Source organism: Scomber scombrus, chromosome 9 (assembly GCF_963691925.1).
Source record: "Scomber scombrus chromosome 9, fScoSco1.1, whole genome shotgun sequence".
In the NCBI taxonomy this organism is placed as follows: Eukaryota; Metazoa; Chordata; class Actinopteri; order Scombriformes; family Scombridae; genus Scomber; species Scomber scombrus.
This window is the reverse complement of record NC_084978.1, coordinates 25367133-25386494: the sequence shown is the minus strand read 5'-3', so window position 1 is coordinate 25386494 and position 19362 is coordinate 25367133. Positions and strand designations below refer to the sequence as shown.

General features: G+C 38.5%; 1 protein-coding gene across 1 annotated transcript in view; it reads left to right on the top strand.

Moving 5' to 3' along the window:
- The window catches only part of aff2 (AF4/FMR2 family, member 2), a 155979-nt gene that overhangs the window by 101632 nt on the left and 34985 nt on the right, over window positions 1-19362 (top strand). The window contains exons 9-10 of the mRNA XM_062425359.1: window positions 3492-3546; window positions 13249-13286. Of these exons, the coding sequence (XP_062281343.1) occupies window positions 3492-3546; window positions 13249-13286 (93 nt within the window). The remainder of the gene's footprint in view (window positions 1-3491; window positions 3547-13248; window positions 13287-19362) is intronic.

Below are 19362 nucleotides of genomic sequence, written 5' to 3'. Positions count from 1 at the left end.
TTATTGGTTAAAAACAACAGTTGGTTTACTGCAGCTATTAGCGTATTCTTTTTTAATGCGATGCTCAACAGTGTAAAATGCTCAGGATAATGAATAGGACTACCTCGTCTTATTCAAGAGTAATTGTGCTGTTGAGGCTAATTGCTATATTCTTTGCTGAATGTTTACAATGTCAGAGCATTACAGGAAAACTCATCCAACAGTAATCCCTCTCAGATAGGCTCTGTAATGGTGCATTAGGAATAAAAGTGAGAATTTGTGGCATTTAAATTTGAGAGAATACAGAGCATACTGCGCAGTACCTTCCTGCTCGAGGAGTTTTATTATGCTCTAATCCAATCGCATGATGTTCAGACAACATCATGTATGTAACAGAGCGGAAGAAGTTATTCTCCAGTGGAGCCAGCTTTTGAGTTTGCTCGCTCTGCAGTTTGTTTGTCTGACCTGCTTGTAGGAACAGAAACCCAGAGAACTCCTCAGATCTTGCTTTTGTTATCACTGAGATGTCTCCATAGTAGATGATAGATATTGTGACAATGTGTAGAAACACTTCAGAAACAGGGCCTGGTTGAGCACTGTAGATAAAGTAATGGACTAAACTGCTGAGTTTATAGGTTGCTTGGAGTGTAAAGGATAAAAAGAAGCATTAATGTAATATGAAATGGTAAATGAAAATAGCAATCATTTTTAATTAGTCAAAATAGTACTTGGTAAAAGTAGATACAAAATTTAGTAAATACAATAGTTCAGTAGAAGCTCAGTAGTGCGAAGATAACTGTCAGAAAAGCTAATACGGGGGAAAAAAAGCTAATAAAAGGCTAAAGTAAAAAGATAAGTTTTGACTCTAATGACATTTGACATACAAGGAAAGAGATGACAGCTCAGATGGAAACTGTAGATTAGAATTCAAAATACTGTTTTGTATTGGTAATTTAAATCTATAGTCACTTTTTTAGCCACTAGGGACAACACCAGAAACTGTAAACTCATAACTGACTTAAAAAGTTGAGAGCAGCGAGACTAAGCAAAACAGTAAAATCAGGGGCTGTAAAACCAAAACCATAGCTGAAAAACGTTTTAAAATATGCTGCGTAGTTTTAAAGGTGCTGTGTGTAGAATTTAGTAGCATCTTTATAAGTATGTTTTAATTTGCGTGTAATCCCATGAAACTAAGAATCATTGTGTTTTCGTTAGCTAGAACGAACCCCCTTCATATCTACAGAGGGAACAGGTCCATGTTTCTGCAGTAGCCCAGAACAGACAAACCAAACACTGGCTCTAGTGAGTGCCTTTCTCATTTTTAGCGAGTTTTGGCATTGGTTCTCCTACATGCTTGGAAGGGCAGGGTGAAGGGAGTGGTTATCAATTGGTGGCAATCTGCCGACTCACCACTAGATGCCACTAACAGCTACACACTGGTCCTTTACGGGAAACTGCAGCTTTGGATGATAATTATGTGCGGGTTTGTCTCTACAATTGATACTTTTCACATCACACATTGATATTTGATCCATAGTCAACATACAAATATGAATTAGTGCACCTTTAAAATCAGGCATCCTTAAATAAAATGAATTCATAAATTACTTAATTAACCCATCTGATGGACAATAATTTATTCAGGTGTAACTCATTTTAATTCTTTTTTTCAAAATAAAATCTTCATTTGTGATGGTGTAGTGTGAATGAGACCAGCCAGTGATACTCCACAGTAGTAGCATCCAACCTCTATTCAGCTCCTTTAAGCACTGTGTTGTCTTTATTCTCAGAAACAACCTCTTGTTCACAGCAAGGTGAAAGATTGAGAAAAATAAGCAGATAAGGAGCTGGGCAGTTTGCATGAGCAGTAATATGCAAACCCCACAGTGAGTCGCATGTCTTTAATAGAAGGTGCTGTGACTGCTTAGCCCTTGAAGATGAAAAATGAGGATACTTTACAGCACGTTAAGCACATCAGGAAAGAATGCAGGAATGGCCACGATTAAATTCTAAGCAGATTTAAATGAGTCTTGATTGTGCACAAGAACACAAACACTGGCAGGAAACTTGTTCAGCTTGACTTTGTTTAAAGCTCGTCAACAGAGAGACAGATTTACGTGAGAGTTTGTGCTTATCTGAAATTATCTACAGTGGAGTGTTGAGCAATAAGTCATTAGCTGAGCTTAGCTTTGATTTGGCTTTTAAAAAATATTAACGTCCTCCTAAACAAACTTCCGCAAGTAATTTAACTCTGCTTTACTATTAGAAATAAAAAAAGATCTTATTTTATAAAGGCAATTAAGAGCATCTGCACCTTGTAGAAATGCGATGGCCTGCTTTCTAAGCTCTTCGGTCTATAACTCATTTATATCCGACTGTGTCTGTCCTCATAGATGCTTATTCTCTCTCACATTTTTCCTCTTTTTCCTCTCTCTGTTTCTCTATTCAGTCTCCATCTCCCCCCTCCTCTGTCACTCCTCTCTTCTCTCCCCCGTCATTATCATCTCCATCACTCTCGCTATCTCCTTCTCTCCATCTGTCCCTTCTTATGAAATAAAATATGAATCCATTATTCATTCATTCAAACATATCTATCATCGCCGCGTGCCGCACTGTGCGCTTATCTGCAAAGCTTTCCTTATTGTGCTTCAGTTATTCGCCACTCGCACGGTCCCATCTGAAAACACCACAACACTGGGGAGTGTTTTTTAGCGGCGCAAGCACTGACAAGAGTGGTTCGTGAGGCAGTAAAAATCCCTTTAGGGGATTCTCCTGTCATAACAATAGCAGTGCCAGCTTAAAATAACAGTAGTTTGTGTGGAGGGTTTATATAAAGCAATAAAACAAGGGAACTTGCCAATGCACAGCACATAAATACTGAATAATTTGTGAGGTAAGGAGTAGGGGATGCTATGAGAGAGGTCATATTATTGACTGTATCTTGTATATCTTGTTATGCAAGCTCACACAGGTACAGGTACACTCAAACATCACTGAATGTGGCTGAGATTTCTTTGTTTTTTTCGCAGTCTGCACATGTTGGAGTTGTGCCTCTAGCAGTGGGAGAACAAACTGAACACAACTAATAGAGCAAACAGAGCAACAAGCAGGTTATTTTTCTAATTGGAAGCCCCCCAAAATTTCCATGTACAATCCTGACTGAGAGACCGATCTCAGGCCGAGCACGTCCTCTTTGTTTCCAAGGAATTCTTGGCTGTAGGTCAGCGCTTGTCAGACAGAAAGTTTCCAGGTGAAAAAACAATCTGGCTTTCCTCTCCGAGTTCTCAAAGCCGAACATCTGGTAGGTTTTTAGCGGCGAAGTGCTCCATCCACTGTCCACTTCCTCATTCCCTACCATGAGCCGGTGCTGCTTTTGCTGTGTAATTAATGTGTTTGCCAGAAAGGTTCTTCAAAGGGAATGGCAGATCACAACGCGCCACGTTCCAACTAATACGAGCAGACGGGAGGTCACGGCTGCAATAATACGCCTTTCCTTTTTTGTCTCTGTGCAGGATGTTGGAGGATGACCTGAAGATCAGCAGCGATGAGGAAGAGGCCGAACAACAGGTGAGCTCCCTCTGCGGTCCGTCTATGAATAATCATCCAATCGCTCCGGCTTTTACCCCCCATCTGTCCTTTCAATAATTCATTCAAATGCACAGTAATCCTTACTTGTATACAGTCCAGAAATCAGTTTAACCCACTTTCCCAATTCACCCCTCTTCTAATTTTTTTATTATTTCATCAGTGGAAGAGGTAGGTAACATCCCTCATAGGTATTTATTAGGTTGTTTAAATATGAATTATGGAAAGAATAGAAGGTTATGAAACTCATCTCTAATTATCTGCCTAAAAAGGTGAAAAAATACCCACACACTAGTCTAGTTTTAAAGCCTTTTTTTCTTTATAGCAATGGTAACATTTCATCCACATCTGGTCTCTCTCAGGTAATTTACATGGACGTGTTGTTGTCGTTGTTATGTTTATTACATGTCGTGTCTAATTAAAGAAAATTAGGAACAAGATACTGTGCAGCTATTGTTTTGTCTTTTTCTGATAAATAGAAAGTTACCAAATCACAACAGCAACTGACTGGGTTTATCAAAAGCGGCTAAAAAAGTATATTAAAACTACATTGAAATTCTGGCTAAAAAAGGATAAATTGCTACACTGCTGCAAAAATACCTCTCCCACTACCCATAAGGCTCCAGGAACTTCCTTGTATGGCTCAGAGTTTACACCAGCAGATTGAACTGTAAACTTTGTCGCAATCAAAGTGATACGTTCCCATAAATTAGCTTTTCTTACAGAGTAATTGTACATGAGCATACCCATTTGGAAAGGGTTTTATAAACTTCACTTTATAAACTCAGCTGGGCTGTAAAAGTGTTTTTGTCCTATTTAGGTTCCTACAGTTTACCTAATGACCAGTGTCACACGAGCCCCAAGCTATGAAAACATTCCTTCCAGTCGTGAGTTTTAAAATAACAGCGTTGTTGGTGTTGAAAGGAGCAGATTATTCTTATCCATGCAGTACTTGGAAAAGGAAAAGGACCTTATTCAACTTTAGAAAAAGCAGTTATTACAACAATCTCACCACAAGGTACATTTAGTATCTGTTCTGGAGCGTTTCATCTTATCACATGGTCTTCCTCAGCAGATTGAGATGTCCAGTTATGGGATTATAGATGTTCAAATTCACATGTTATCTGAGAACTTCAAGGACTTCTTGCTGTAAATTTGAGTTAGTTGATAAGGTGATTAAGATCATGTGATATGATCAAAAGCTCCAGAATAGCTACCAAATGGTGAGAGTTTTAGCAAATTTGCCAGTCAAAGCAACCACGAAATGAAACCTGTTAATGTTAAAGCAGAAAACAAGTGTAAGATGGCATATGAGACACTTGACATAGCAAAAAGTGATTTTTTGAAGTCATTTTGCAATTTCATTTAATAATTCAAATATTAATTTTCTCATTTAAGCACAATGAGGAAATACATTGACTAATTGGCTAATTCAACCATATTTTTCTTACTTATTGTTTCACTTTTAGTTGTATAATGCGTAATTTAAATACAAATTAAATTCATCAAGTTATAATAGCTTTTTGAAATTGATAAAAGTATCACTTGATCATAATGAAACACTGTACATGTCTGTAATTACTCCTGTGGAGGACAAGAAAATAGTTGCAAATTGATATCTAATTGACAACAAAAACTGGATTCAACAAATGAATGAATTGATAAATAACTCAAGGATCCATAATTAAGAGCTAAAAATACCAATAATTTTCAAAATTCCCAATTTCAACCTTTTCAAACACCATACTTGCTCTATTTCAGGTCTGATATTTACTGACTTTGGAGGGATGATGTATCCTGTTGATTTTTATCCAAAGAGGTTGTTTCAACAAGTTCACGTCAGTGTCCATTAACTGAATAGATCGGGTTTGTCACTCCGGGTCACTCTGTATACAAGCAATGCACTTGTCCTGCTCTTCTTCCCTTGTTTTTTTAGTGTGAAAATTGGCACGGTGGTCCTCTTGCCTCTAATCACTATCATCATGCAGTAATGATGCCAGGGATGAGTTCAAAGCAGTCAGTGGGGGTCGTGCTGCTGCCCCCTCCCCCACCGTGCAGACTCGAATCAGTGCTCATCAAAGAGACCATGAGATATTTTCTGTTAATGAAAAGATACCAATTCCTCTCATCCCCCTTTAAACTAGCCTTCTGATTGTATAATTACCATGATGGTAGATATTATAATTATAAATGATGGCAGGTCATTTATAGTAGTTTTAGTTACTATAATTAAGTTGAAAGTAGATCTGATAATTACACATAGTTAGTGTGCATTCAGAACTGTGGCAAGTGGCTTCCTTAATCATGGGTTTTATATATGATTACTTTGAATATTAGAATAAGTAGGCAGGTGGAATTGTGATACAAGGTCTTATTCTCCTTTGTCTTTCTTACTTTATTTCCGTTCATTTTTTTCTCTTGCCCTTGCTTCCTGTCCATGTGGTATTGACGTTGTTAACGTGGAGTCGGGGCCAAAAGCCGACAATGTCTGTATATTTCTGAAAGCGACTATCTGACATTCACGCCCACTTCACACAACAAAGTGTGTGAAGGTGAGAAAGTACACAGAGTACACCTCTCTGTCTCCAGCTCTTGTTTTCATTCACAGAACTGTTACTGAATGTGAATGTCGTCAAGGAGAGAGTGTCTGAAAGTATTATCGTCTCTGTAATTAAACAATAATTACATCTCACTCCTCTATGATGGCCAGCTTTTCACACTTCCTTCCTGAATCTAAGCCTGTTCTGTCCAAACATCACTAACATGCCTACTCACACCTCTAAAACTTATTCATTTGCACATTGTATCTCATTTATTTATCGCATATATAAACAAAAAATGTAAAATGACAACAAGCAAAGTAGAAAACAGGTTATCAGTCTACTTGGTAGCTCTGTTCAGTGTCTAAAGCTGTGGTAGGTTGGCTGAAGAAATATAAATGAGCACACAGCTATATCTAAAAACTCAAATTAGTGTTTTTATTCGACATGTATTGGTTTAAATAACCAAGATACAAACAGTAAATTAAACAGGTTTACGAGTGTTGATATTTTTTCAGTTTGGACAGAGCCAAGTTAGCTATTTCTGTCTGCCTCTAGCAGGATGCAATGCTAAGCTAACCTCACTCCAGTGCATTGGCCTAGAACTACAGGGGAAGAAGTGAGGTTACCAGACCTCTGTAGCGCATTCCTTATCTCTGCTTGAGGCTAGCAACTCAAGGCTACATAAGCTGCTATTAGCATAACACACAAGAATATCTGGCAGTCAAGCATTAAAAAAAGAACACATAAATCAACTAAAACAACTATGAACTCAAATTAGTGTTTTTACTAGATATGTATTGATTAACATAACCAAGATACCACCTGTAAATTAAACAGGTTTAGGAGTGTTGATAAGTACATTATTTTCAGTTTTGACAGAGCCATGCTCGCTGTTTATGCATGCTTCTAGCAGGATGCTATGCTAAGCTAACCTTGGTTTACCACGTCCTGACTCCAGACTAACCCTAATTCTAGAGCTTAAAGCAAAGACTTGAGGTTACCAAACCTCTGTAGAACACTGCTCATCTCTGCTTGAGGCTAGCAACTTGAGGCTACTTAAGCCGCTATTAGCATAAGACCAGAATACTTAACGGCCAAGCTGCATAGCTACATTGTGAATAATGATGTTGTGATGAAGAAAGTATGTAAGAGGAACGTATGGTGGTTCTGTCCATTATGAGCCCCACAATGTTGTAGGAGTACAATGCTATATAAGCTTTCTAAACAGTGTAATCTTTAGCTCCTGCCCACCATTAGCAGCACAGTGATTAGATGTGTCTTACTGAAATACACCCTGGGAGTTGTAGTTAACATTTCCCCCCAAAGTTTTTATGTACACAGACTTGTACTTTATACTTTTTGTCAAAGAACCAGATACTTTCTAACATTTTTTTAAATCTTTTGGAGTGATGATTCATCGGGATGATTCACCTTGTTGCAATCCACAGTGCTGTGAGTCAGCTAACATTGTCTATGGAAATAATGAATGGGATTTTTACAGTCAAAAGCAGGGGTCCCCGAAGTTCACCCTTTTCACATTTTTAATTGTCAAAGCAGGAAAAGCGCAGGGGGAATTAATAACATTAATGATGGCTGCATTACATTGTTAATGTTGTTATTTACACCTGGACTTTTCTTGCTTTGAAAGTTCAACATCTCAGCAGTGGGAGAGGATCTATAGCTTATTTCACATCACAACTCTATACTTAACATACAACCCCCCCCCCCCCCCCCCCATCTCACTCTAAGAAATAAAGCGAATATGATTATTTCCCAAGATGTTGAGCCACTCCTTTAAGTCTCCACACATTCTTTCTGTGTTGTTATCAGTCTCTTTCTCTTTGAATGACTGTGCAAGACGGATATGGAGAGTAACTGAAATGAACAGAGGAGAAAGTGAGAAAAAGGAAAACAAGTGAATAAGTTAGTGGGACAGAGAGGGAGAAAGAAAGGAAGAGAGGAAGACAAAGACAGACGAGACAGACTGATAACAACGCAGACAAGAGGCGCAGATAAAGAGAGGGCAAGATGGAAGGGAAAAAAAGGAGAAGAGCGGGCGAGAGACAAAGAGAGAGAGAGTGAGAGAGTCGGAGAGAGAGAGAGACTGAGATGAATCCAGTGGCATTTTTCCGTGCATGCTGTTAACAGGCTTATAGCAAATGAGTGCACGGTGTATTATCAAGCCTTTATAGCCTGAAGTGAAACACAACACACACACACACACACACAGACAGACAGACACATACACATACATTCATAACAAACAAACACACAAAACACGCATGTATTACACACATACAAGCACATTCAGTGTAGTCATGCAGACTTATATTCATAAGCATTTACGCCAGCAAACACGTAAATATAAACACATGCTGACAGTGTCTCTCACACACTCACACACATACACACACACACATACACACAGTCATTAGTATGCTGTGGCACAGCGCTCTGAAGGCAGCAGAAGAGTATGATGAATATGTTTTTGGCACAGAGCAAAGAGACGAAGGAGAGGAGGGAATTGAAAGAAAGAGCAGAGAAAAAGAGGGATGGATGAGAGAGGGAAAAAGAGGAGAGGAAGTGAGAGATAGAGTGAAAGAGAAAGATGTTCCTAATGACTTTAGAAACTGACAGAAAAACAGCAACCCAATTACCATTGCATGACTGTCCTTTGTCTCTCTATCTCTGCGTTTCTCTCTGGAAGCTCGTGATGACAGATCACCTTGGTCGGAGCAAAGTCAGCCTTTAAAAGCTTTGTCTTTATATAAAAGTACAGTCACAGCTGGTAAAAACGTCCAGCACTCTGGGGAATATGGTCATGTCTACTAGCTCAGCTGGCTGTAAAAATATTTAGACAGCTTTTCCACACAAGTACGGTTTATGTGTTTTTTTACAGTGCGGGACATATGTAATATGTTAAACATGAGAATGTGTCACAGGTCTGTTTTAGCTGTAGAGTTTTAAAGTTTGAGGCTGGTACTGCAAGGTTCAATATTTATCTCATTTGTCTTATTTATTCTCAACAAATACCATGAAAAGACCACAATTTGTAGCAATGGATCAAATGGCTGTTTAACGTGAAAGGGGTCGCTCATGGTGGCTAACCTACAAAGAAGAAAGATGGATAAGGAGCATTTTTAGCATCTTTAAGTTTATTGATTTGGTTGCAATTTGAATATTTTAGTTGAGTCTCATTGCTCTCACCAACCTTGTCTCCAAAAGCAGTTTTAAGTCTCCTAAATAAACTTACTGTACACTAGCAGCCTAGCACAAAACAGCAGACAGACAACGTTAGCAGCTAGCCGGTAAACATTTAGCATTTAGCAGCTGTAGAGCCAGATATTTCCCGTAGGAGTTTGTAGAGACCAAAACGGAGCTAAAAGGAGAGTTAATATGAAAATAAACTGGTTGTATCAACATTCAGTGTCAGTGTTGTATTTAAAGCTAATTTCACTGTAGTCTTTAGCTAATGTTACTTGAACAGGAGTGTATTTTAGGTTTTTTTAAGCTGCAGAGTAAAACACATTTGGTGCACTAGTGAGTATTTAAAGCAGCATTATGTATGCGTATGTGGGATCAATTCAAAACAAACCCGAGAACCCATGTTCATTGTAAAGAAAGAACCTGCCACCCATTATGGCATAGGAGTGTGTTTAATAGTTTTTAGACAGCAATGGGAATAAACTGTATCAAGTTTTAACTACTCAGACATTACATGATGGTTGGATTAATTCAATTATGATTTTGATCTCTTCATAAGATTTGTTGACTTTAAGAAAAATATAAAATATCACCAGACTAATCACAAATGTCATGGATAAAGAAGTAATACACAGTAATAAATAGTAGCATCTGTTTTTTTCATGTAGGCTCACAAAATGTAATAATCTCCTTAAGCACGAAGAGTCAGCATCTATTGAAAAGCTTTCCTGGTCATGAAGTGAACAAGGCCGACTTTTCAACAAGTCTTACCACTAAGCTTCTGAAGCACATAGTTATCAGATATCATGTGACCTCAAATCGCAGCAGGGGCTGGTTTAAATATACAGTGACAAAAACCTTTTATAAATAAGAAAAAAGCAAAAAAGTGATGCATGTGTGGATGTTTGTAGAAGAGACAAGGATACTACGAAAAGGGTCAAAAATTTGAATGAAGCCAACAACCTTGATAAAAGACATTCACGCCTGAGATTTGGAGATAATTATACCATACTATGCTCTAGCACTGCATATCGGAACATACTGTAGCTCAGGTCGAACACAGCACAGAAGCTTGTACACAATCTTCTGCAGCAGAATGTATCCAGAGACACGAGCAGAGAGCAGCGGCCCCGCTAATCGACCTTGAAACAGAGATAACTTGGAACAGATGGTCCGAGCGAACTCGACGGTCAGCACAAACTATAGCAAACAAGCATGCACGAGGTATGGAAAGGCCTCGATCAATAAGGTCTTAAGGTTAGGGAGTAAATAGAGGGAGTGAAAGTTACCACATGGGCCTAAAGGCAGGTGAGTAAATACAGAAATACCATATCTTGGTTGACATGTGGGAAAGGAAAAAATTTGTTCATTTCCGTATTACATAAATTCAGGAAATAATCAAGGTTACATAAAAACATCATTTGGCTCAAGAAGATATGTGCTGACAGATGTCCAACATAAAAGTCTTTGGCGGACTAGTTGTGTTAAATCCAACTGGCAGCTGATAGAAAAATGCTAAAATTTAGGATATAGACTCTTTTTCTTTGTTGCACTAGTTAAAATCCTGCTGCATTTTCATTTGCAAGCTCTGCGCAAGAGTTTCATCAGAAATTGAGGATTTTTTTTCTTCAACCAGGCGTTCAGGTGTTAGGAATGCCTTCTAAAGTCTCTAACGCAAAGTAAAGCGACACCGTACAGACAAGCGAAGAATTCATTGTTCAGTTCCTGTTCAAGATGGTGCGTGGGCGTTTTAAAGCCTGGTAAAAAAAAAAAAAAAACTGTATCGCCGGGGCCTGTTATGAAACGCTGTGATGTCTCGCACCCCGTGAGTAAGTGGAAAAGACTGGTGGAAGAGGATATGGAGATTTGACAAATAAACATAAATCACATACTGAGCGCTTTATGTCTGGCATGCTTTTTAAGATCGAGATTGTTCCTGCTTTCGGTAAAACAGCCCGTCGTCTTTGTCGGGAACAATGGTCCGTGTTACAGGCGCGCCGTACCAGAGGAGATTGTGTGAATAAATACTGCTTGGGTTGTTCTTCATTTAAATCCGAGTAAAGCCACCAGCTAGCTAAATATATTCACACGTAGATCCTCTCCATAAGCTCTGCAAGTCTCCTAAAGCTAAAGATCTGAAGAAGTTTGTTGTTGTAGCCTGCAGCTACGCATCGATCTATCAGAAACTTCACTGGTCCAGTTAATCATCTTATTCCTAGAGAGAGGGCGAAACAACAAGCCAGAGGCCAGAAAGATCCTGGGTTTTTTTTGGGGTTGTTTTCTTTATTTTCTTTTTCTTTTTTTTTCTTCTCTCGAGTAATTCATTTTAATTGTTGCGTTTCAGTGCTTGAAGATGAATTAATGGCTGATATTTGCAGAATTGAGTTTGCTGTTTTTGTTTTGTTATTGTAATCGATGTAGTCATGCACAAAATTGACTCTTAGTTGACAGAGGGAGGAAAAGAGGATGAGAGGAGAAGAAGAGAGAAAGAGGTGGGGTTAGGGGGGGGGTGGAGGAAAAGCTTCAGTGAAACACTTAATCACCTCATTCTTTTACTGAAAGGAGGGGAAAAGTATGAATAGAAAGGGAAAAAAGGAGTGAACAGAGACTGAGGTGAAGAGAGAGGGCAGGCAGGAAACAAGGGAGGGAAGGGATAAAGGAAGAAGATAAAGAGAAAATGGAGAGGGTTTTTTTGTCATTTTAATCACCCCCGGTTCGGCTCGATGAGGAGGGCGAGAGGAAGAGAGATGACAGGGGGAAGAAAAGTGAGGGTCAGAGGAGTGGATTTTTAAGAGGGTGAGAGGAAGGAGCCAGATAGTGTCAAGTTTTATCGATTTACGGTTAAAATTGTAAGTTTGTCATTTGCAATGTAGTTTTTCATCCCTGTGAAGAACTTAACTAACCATATAGAGAAAAGTTTATACACATAAAGAAAAGAAAAATTACTATCATTATTTGTAGTTAGTTTAGAAGAAGAGAAAGACATTTGGCATATTTTATGAAAGAGTGTAGCCTTAAAATCCTCATATTACAAGATATAAAACATGAAATCCTTCATCACCCCTGAATCCTGCGGACACAGAGAACCTCTGTTTAAATTCTGCTTTTCAGGATTTAAGTATATAGGTTGTTTTTCCATCAGACAACATGTTCATAGTACCAAACATCAACAGTCTGTCTTCCCCTCTGAGGAATCATTTTCGTTGAGAATCATGCATATTAAGCTGTAATCTGTTTTGATTAAAATAAAAAATAAATGATTACACATCACTAATTTAAGGGTGTTCACATCCCCAGATCAGCACTCTTGGCCAAAAAATGGTGCAAACTTATGAACATACAGAATTAGAAATATATGTCTCATATGAGGTTAAAAAGCAACAGTTGAAAATTACACTGAAGGAAATATAGAGCATGAATATGTATTAATGCAACACCTTTTGCACAATCTTTAATGTTCTTCTTCTAATGTTCTTCACACGCATCCTGATTTGTGTTTGTACAACTGAATTTATACATTTTTAATATATTTTCAGAAACTGTATAAATATTACATGAAGACTGGGTATGGACAGTATAGGTTTTAATCTTAACTACATTTGCCATATTGGTTATTCATACAGCACTTAATCTAAATGACCATGATTTATAAATTAATCAATAACTGTAAACTGTAGAAAAGAGATTAATAAAAGCAGCTTTCGTCCTTCATCTTTCCATATCATGAATTCATCAAACCCATGTGAGACTTAACAGCGAGACAAGAAGCATGCCTGCTGACAGTCATCATATGTCGGTCACACATGCTCTCGTGTCACAGACAAAATGTACGACATCAGTAAAGCAATTGTGAAACTGTGCTCAAAACTGAAAGTGAATATGTTAACATAACTCACAACGTGTATGTGTGTGTGTGTGTGTTTGTGTGTATCGACAGGTGTCTGACAAGCCCAAAGCCAGAGGCGCAGCTTTAAGGTAAGACGAATAGCCATACTGTTTGTGCTTCATTTATGTCAGCTGCACATCTGTCTTGTAAGATGTGGCTTGTTACTTGTTGTTTTGGCTTTGAGAAATGTTATTAGTCTGCATTAAGACCATCATCTGAAGCATCATCCTTCTATATTACCTGCTGGGTTTGACAGAGTATATAAAGTCAACACAGTGTGTGACTTTCAATCTCAACCCAAGCTATAAATAAATGTTCTTTGCTCTAAAAACATTCAATCAGTGCTGGATGGTTCTCTGCTCTTTTTCTGCTGTTGTTCTTGTTATTGTTGTTGTTGAAAGGTCAGAAAACTTCACCGAGACTGTAGAAGTGCAGAGCCAGTGACAGACTCTAGTATCCAGATGTATTATTTTACAGCATCAGTAGGGTGCAATCTTTGGACTGAATCACCTGAAATCAAAAAGCTGAAATAACTAAGGTTACTGTGTGCTGTTGAAATGTTTCAGTGTGCATCAGAGTTTCTTTCTAGAAGTGTTTGAAGGTTATAGCAAATACAGTCGCTATGAAGCCTTCCAGTCGGTGTACAGGCTCTAATTCATTGAAACATCTGCGATGGCAGGTGCCCCGCTTGATAACCTCAGTCACCAGCCTGCACTTCAACTCTGTAACGTTTAAAAATAGGCAGCAGATGTCCCCAACAGTCAGCGCTGTAAGGTTAAACCTTTTCACATCCGAATGAAGCGGCGCACCATCACCTTGAGCTCCACCGAGCTCAAAGGAGGAAACATAAATACATGATCACATACCTGCAAAACCATCACTAAGACTTTCATAAGATGCTTTTTTTTAACTAACTGAGGTCTCATTACGGCTTTACACAAATGTAATATTTTGAGGTTCATCCAAAAGCAGAGAGCATATGGTGAACATATGGGTGAATATCAAGGAGGCTGTTGAAATTAAAAGCTTTGCCCTGGTTGTAATATTGGCTTTTTATTAAACTCAGAAGTGAGAAGAGACTTGTACCTGGATATCAATTGAAGGTATTTCAAGCATTTTACACTGAATGTTATTTTTTTAAATCTTTAATTATTGTTAATGTCTTGGGTTATGAAAATACTGTGTAAGCAGATTTGTAAAGTCTTCAATTCACAGTTGATAAAAAAAACAATTAACTTAATTTGGCTCTGGAATCACTTGAGTATTTCCATTTATGCTGCTTCATATTCAGATTTCCCAAAATTGTTTGAAAATTGTTCAAATGACATCTACTCTTTGTACCATATTACCTCCTACTTCACTGCAAAGTCAATTCTCAGTGTTTGTGCACTGGATGCTTCAAGTTTCCACATCACACTTGGACCAGAATTGGCTCCAAACTAGTTAGGATTCCACAGATCCTTCTCAAAGATACACGACTTTAGAAAGAAACCTTCAGTAGCAGAGTATGAAAACAGCCTTCATGCACATATATAATACTGCACAGTGAAGCTCAAACATCTCAGTCACATAACAAGAAGAAAAACATATTATTGAGCTGAGGGTCAGATTTAAAATAGACATTTTTTTTATAGAATATGATTACAATTATACTCATTCTGTATGTCCATGCATCAGAATTAATGATCCAATAATATAATACTCTGAATGAGGCCAGTCTGCATGAGGAGAGCTTTTTACTTTCACTACATTAAGTACTTTACTTCAGTGGAGTTTCACTGTACATGAACATTGTGGTATCAGTATGTTCATTAAAGTAAGGGATCCGACTCCTCACCACTAACTATGTTTTGCATGCAGTTCAATTCACAAGGTCTAAATCAGGGTCAAATAACAACCTGCTGGTTCTCAGCTAAAGCAGAGAGAAGAATACAAAAAAAGGCACATCTGTAGTGAGTTTATTCCTGAAAATTAAAATCAATACACCATTATCTACGCCACATTTGTTGGCAAACATGTAAGAAACTGCTGTTGTCCAGCTGCTTAACTTTATTTAGAGGAAATGGTCATAAATGACAGAATCTGGCGCTCAGGGACAGAGAAAAGACAATATAAAGAGTATATAACGAGTAAAACGTAGAGTTGATGGGTCAGGATTGTTCCTTTGCTCCTCTCAGTTCAAAGTGAGTGGATGTGAGGTGGAGGACTGTCCCTGTCAATCATTATGCAGCAGGGGGCCGGATCTACTGCTGGAAGAGTTTCTTTGATTGTATTAGTGTCAGTGTCTGGGAATTAAGAAGCTCTGAGAAGCAGTGAAGGATAGCACTCTGTAACATCTGAATCCACTTCTTTCACTAGAATATGTGCACAGTGATCTCAGTGCTATTGTATTCATCTTAATACAGGCTTTACGCATGGGAAAAATAATTTTGGAGATTGTTCAGCCAGATAGGTTGAATCCTCCAGTATTCCCCACAGTCACATGCTGTGTGGCCGACACACTTGGATATATTATTGTTAACATCTTTGAGAAACGCGTCACCTAATTAATCATTAGAAAAATGTTCGTTGCATTTGTAACATCGCAGAAGATTGGAGATAATTCTTGTAAACAGCTGATTTTTGGCACCGAGATCAAATTTTCATAAGTTCATCTCTTGCTTGGAATTGGTTGTAAAGCCCAGACTGGAGCATAAGAATATAAAAATCTTTTATAAATGAGGCTCGTTGTGTTCACAGTCTGAGCGCATTAGTATGCAAGTCTGGAGTGTGACTGTGTGTGTGTGTGTGTGTGTGAGAGAGAGAGAGAGAAAGAGAGAGAGAGCGAGAGAGAGAGAGACAGACAGACAGCAAGAGAGAGAGAGAGAGAGTGTGCCGTGTGTCTGTGTGTGCCCCAGGCCATGTGTTACTCTGCTATCGCTAATGAGCCCATTCACTCTGCAGCCCAATCTACTGAACACCAGACACACACACATACACACACACGCGCGTGTATATCCGCAGGGACTCTGGGACTAGAGATGCTGCAAGCGCTCCACTGGCTATATCCCCCATGGAAAGCAACACACAGACACACACACACACACACACACACACACACACACACACACTGTCTCGCTCGTTCTCTCACCCACACTCCTCAAACCATCCATACAGACACACACATTATAAAAAAAATCTTGCTCTGACAACCTCACCCACATACCAATCGTTATTCTGCTACCACACACACAGACACACACACACACACACAGCCACCCACCCCACCACAATGTACATTCATTTTTATAACATATCTGCTCTGTAATCTTTAAAATCTTTGCCTCTCTGTGTTTTCTTCATTATGTCCTACGTGCATATTTCATCATGTAGGCTATACTCTGGTGAGGAACGGCGCCTAGAGTTATATGGATTTATCTTTGTATTCTAATTATTTTAGTAGTCATAGCACTGGTAAGGGAAGTACTCACTGACTAAAGCAGGAGCGTTAAGTAGGAGTGATACTGTAGCACTAACAGTAATGTACATTTAATTAGTGTCATTGTTACTGTTGAATACAGATGATTTTTAACAAGTGCCACTTGATTTACAGGTTCATTATATTCATAACTGGGATGAGTGCTGGCTTAAAATGTCATAATACTATTCACTATGTGGCACCAAAGTCAGAAATCAATACACTGACTTCAACAATACAGTATAACTCGGAGGAAAAAAAAGGTGAATGTGCTTCCATTCATGGTCAATAATAATAATAATAGTAACTTTTTTGCTTTTATACTGTAGGTTGACAAGTCAGCTCAGTTCAAGTTTAATAGAAGGTTTTTGGAGTAAACATACTTAAAATTGAATGTTTCCTCTAATATCTGCTGTCGTTCTCAGCTCTGTAGCACTCTGAAAAATGTCTTCAGACTAACTCGACTTGCTAAACTCAAGCAAAAATGGCACCTTTTACTGCAGCTACAGCTAACGTCTACACATTAAAGTAGAGTGGCTGATATAAACACAGACCGTAGAAACACTTCGACAGTCGACTTGAAAAATAGGTCGTGCTGGAAGATTGATGATGTTGTTACCGCAGTATTTTCAGAGCTAGTTGGCAAACTATGTAGCTGGTGAACCAACCACTAGTGGTGGAGGAAGTATTCAGACTCTTTACTGATATAAAAGTAGCAATGCCATACTGTGAAAATACTCCCTGAAGGTGTAAAAGATCCCATATTGTAGAAAGGGAGATTTCCATGTCTTTGATTATAAAGCAGGTGTAGGTGCTATAAATACTGTGAAAGTATCAAAACGCTCGGTACACAGAGACATGCACACTTTTCCTGTTGGACTACCGTTGGAAACAAAATATTTTTATTATTATAATAATAATATATATGTACTTGTTTCATTTCAGCTCAGTTTGAGAGTCTCTGCTGCATTTTGCTGTAGTTTATGGTTGTGCTAGTTTCTCTAACTAGCTTAGCTAACTTAGCTTAACCCCAACTTACACAGAGTGGCGCAGAGGATTGCAATTTACTGTGTACATTTTTGCTACAGTAGTCTGCAATTCACTACCTATTGGCCTGGGCGTGTGCCACTCAGAAAACAGTTAGCCAATCAGAAGAGACCAGAGAGAAGCTTAAGACAAGAGATCTAACTACATTGAGGTGGTTTTTGGTACTTAACTTGTATATCATAACTTCAAATAATATTATTACTGAGGCATTAATGTGAGGTACTGAAGCATTTTACCCTTTTAAAGCTCAAGTTAAATACAAAAACCTCAAATGTGTACTTGTGTAGAATACTTGAGTCAGCTTCTACCACTGCTAACCACTGAAATACTAGCTACATAACAGCTACAAACAAGCTAGCTAGCTAGCTTAGCAAGTTATTGTAGAGACATATTTGTACCATTGACTCCTGTCTTAAAAACGGTTAGCAAACTAGCAATTTAAACTTTTAAAGTTTGCCATTTAATGTTCGAGCAAATCTGGTGATTGTATCTACTGACATGAGCCAACAGTGCTGCTGAGTATGGAGTATTTTAGTGCTAGTAGTAGTAGTAGTTCATTCACAATAAAATGAGCCTTATTTATGTTAAATTGACCCACTAAACTCCAAATATTACACATATTTTTCTTTCAAACATAGTAAAAGAAAGGTCACTCCCATCATATGACACTCTGCAAATTAGTCTCTCAGGTGTGTGCAAATAGAAGTAATGGACCAGTGACCAGCTCCACTGGAACGTGTACGACAGTGATTTGTTGTTGAACGCTTTCAAATCAAACAGATAATGATTGGTACGTTCACGGACAGTCGGTGAAAAGTGCTGCATTAACCTTTCAAATTTCACATCGGAGGACGCGAAGAGGAGTAGTTAGCGTGAGAAAAGGCAAGTGTAGCGTGAGATTGCGAGATCTGTGTTAATTACATGAGTCTCACAGTCAACGCATGAGGCTTGGCAGCTCTGAATTGATTTTGCTATGACGCCTAGCTGTTTAAATGCTAGTGTTAGCGGCTTTTTAGCTTACATTTACCAGTAGCATGTTTGGAGGAGTATATTTGAACACTGGGTTGTTAACATCTGTCATTCAGTTTGTTTGGCCCGGGTCAGATCAGAACTTTTAAAGTCACCATATCAACTCTGAAAACATACCTTAAAGCAGGTGCTGGTGATAAAACATCTTCAAGCGTACTTCAAGCGTACCAGAGAATAAAAGATGTTTATTTGTTAGTTATTTAGCCACAATAATTAAACTGCTGGAACGCAAACCTGCTGAAAGAGAAATCAATAGTCTTGAGAGTATTGATTTCAGCTTTCCTTTAATGTAACACATCAGAGATGAATGTGCTGACATTCGTGATCAATAACGCATACATGTAGGCCGGTTAAAAACGCAGACAGGTTAAGTAGTGTGTGTGTGTGTGTACATGCCAGTCAGGTGCATCAAGTGTGCTACGAGTTCTAATGTGAAACACTTCTTCAAACACTGTCACTCCTGCTGCTGCCAGGGAGCATTACACTACATATGTAGCAATGGAAACCTATTATAGCCTTCCTCACAGTACTGCCCCGGGCATACACACACTCGCACACACAAACACACACACACTTTGCTGAATACTGGAATTCATCTACCACTGCGCTTGTCAAAAGGTGAAAAAGTTTTA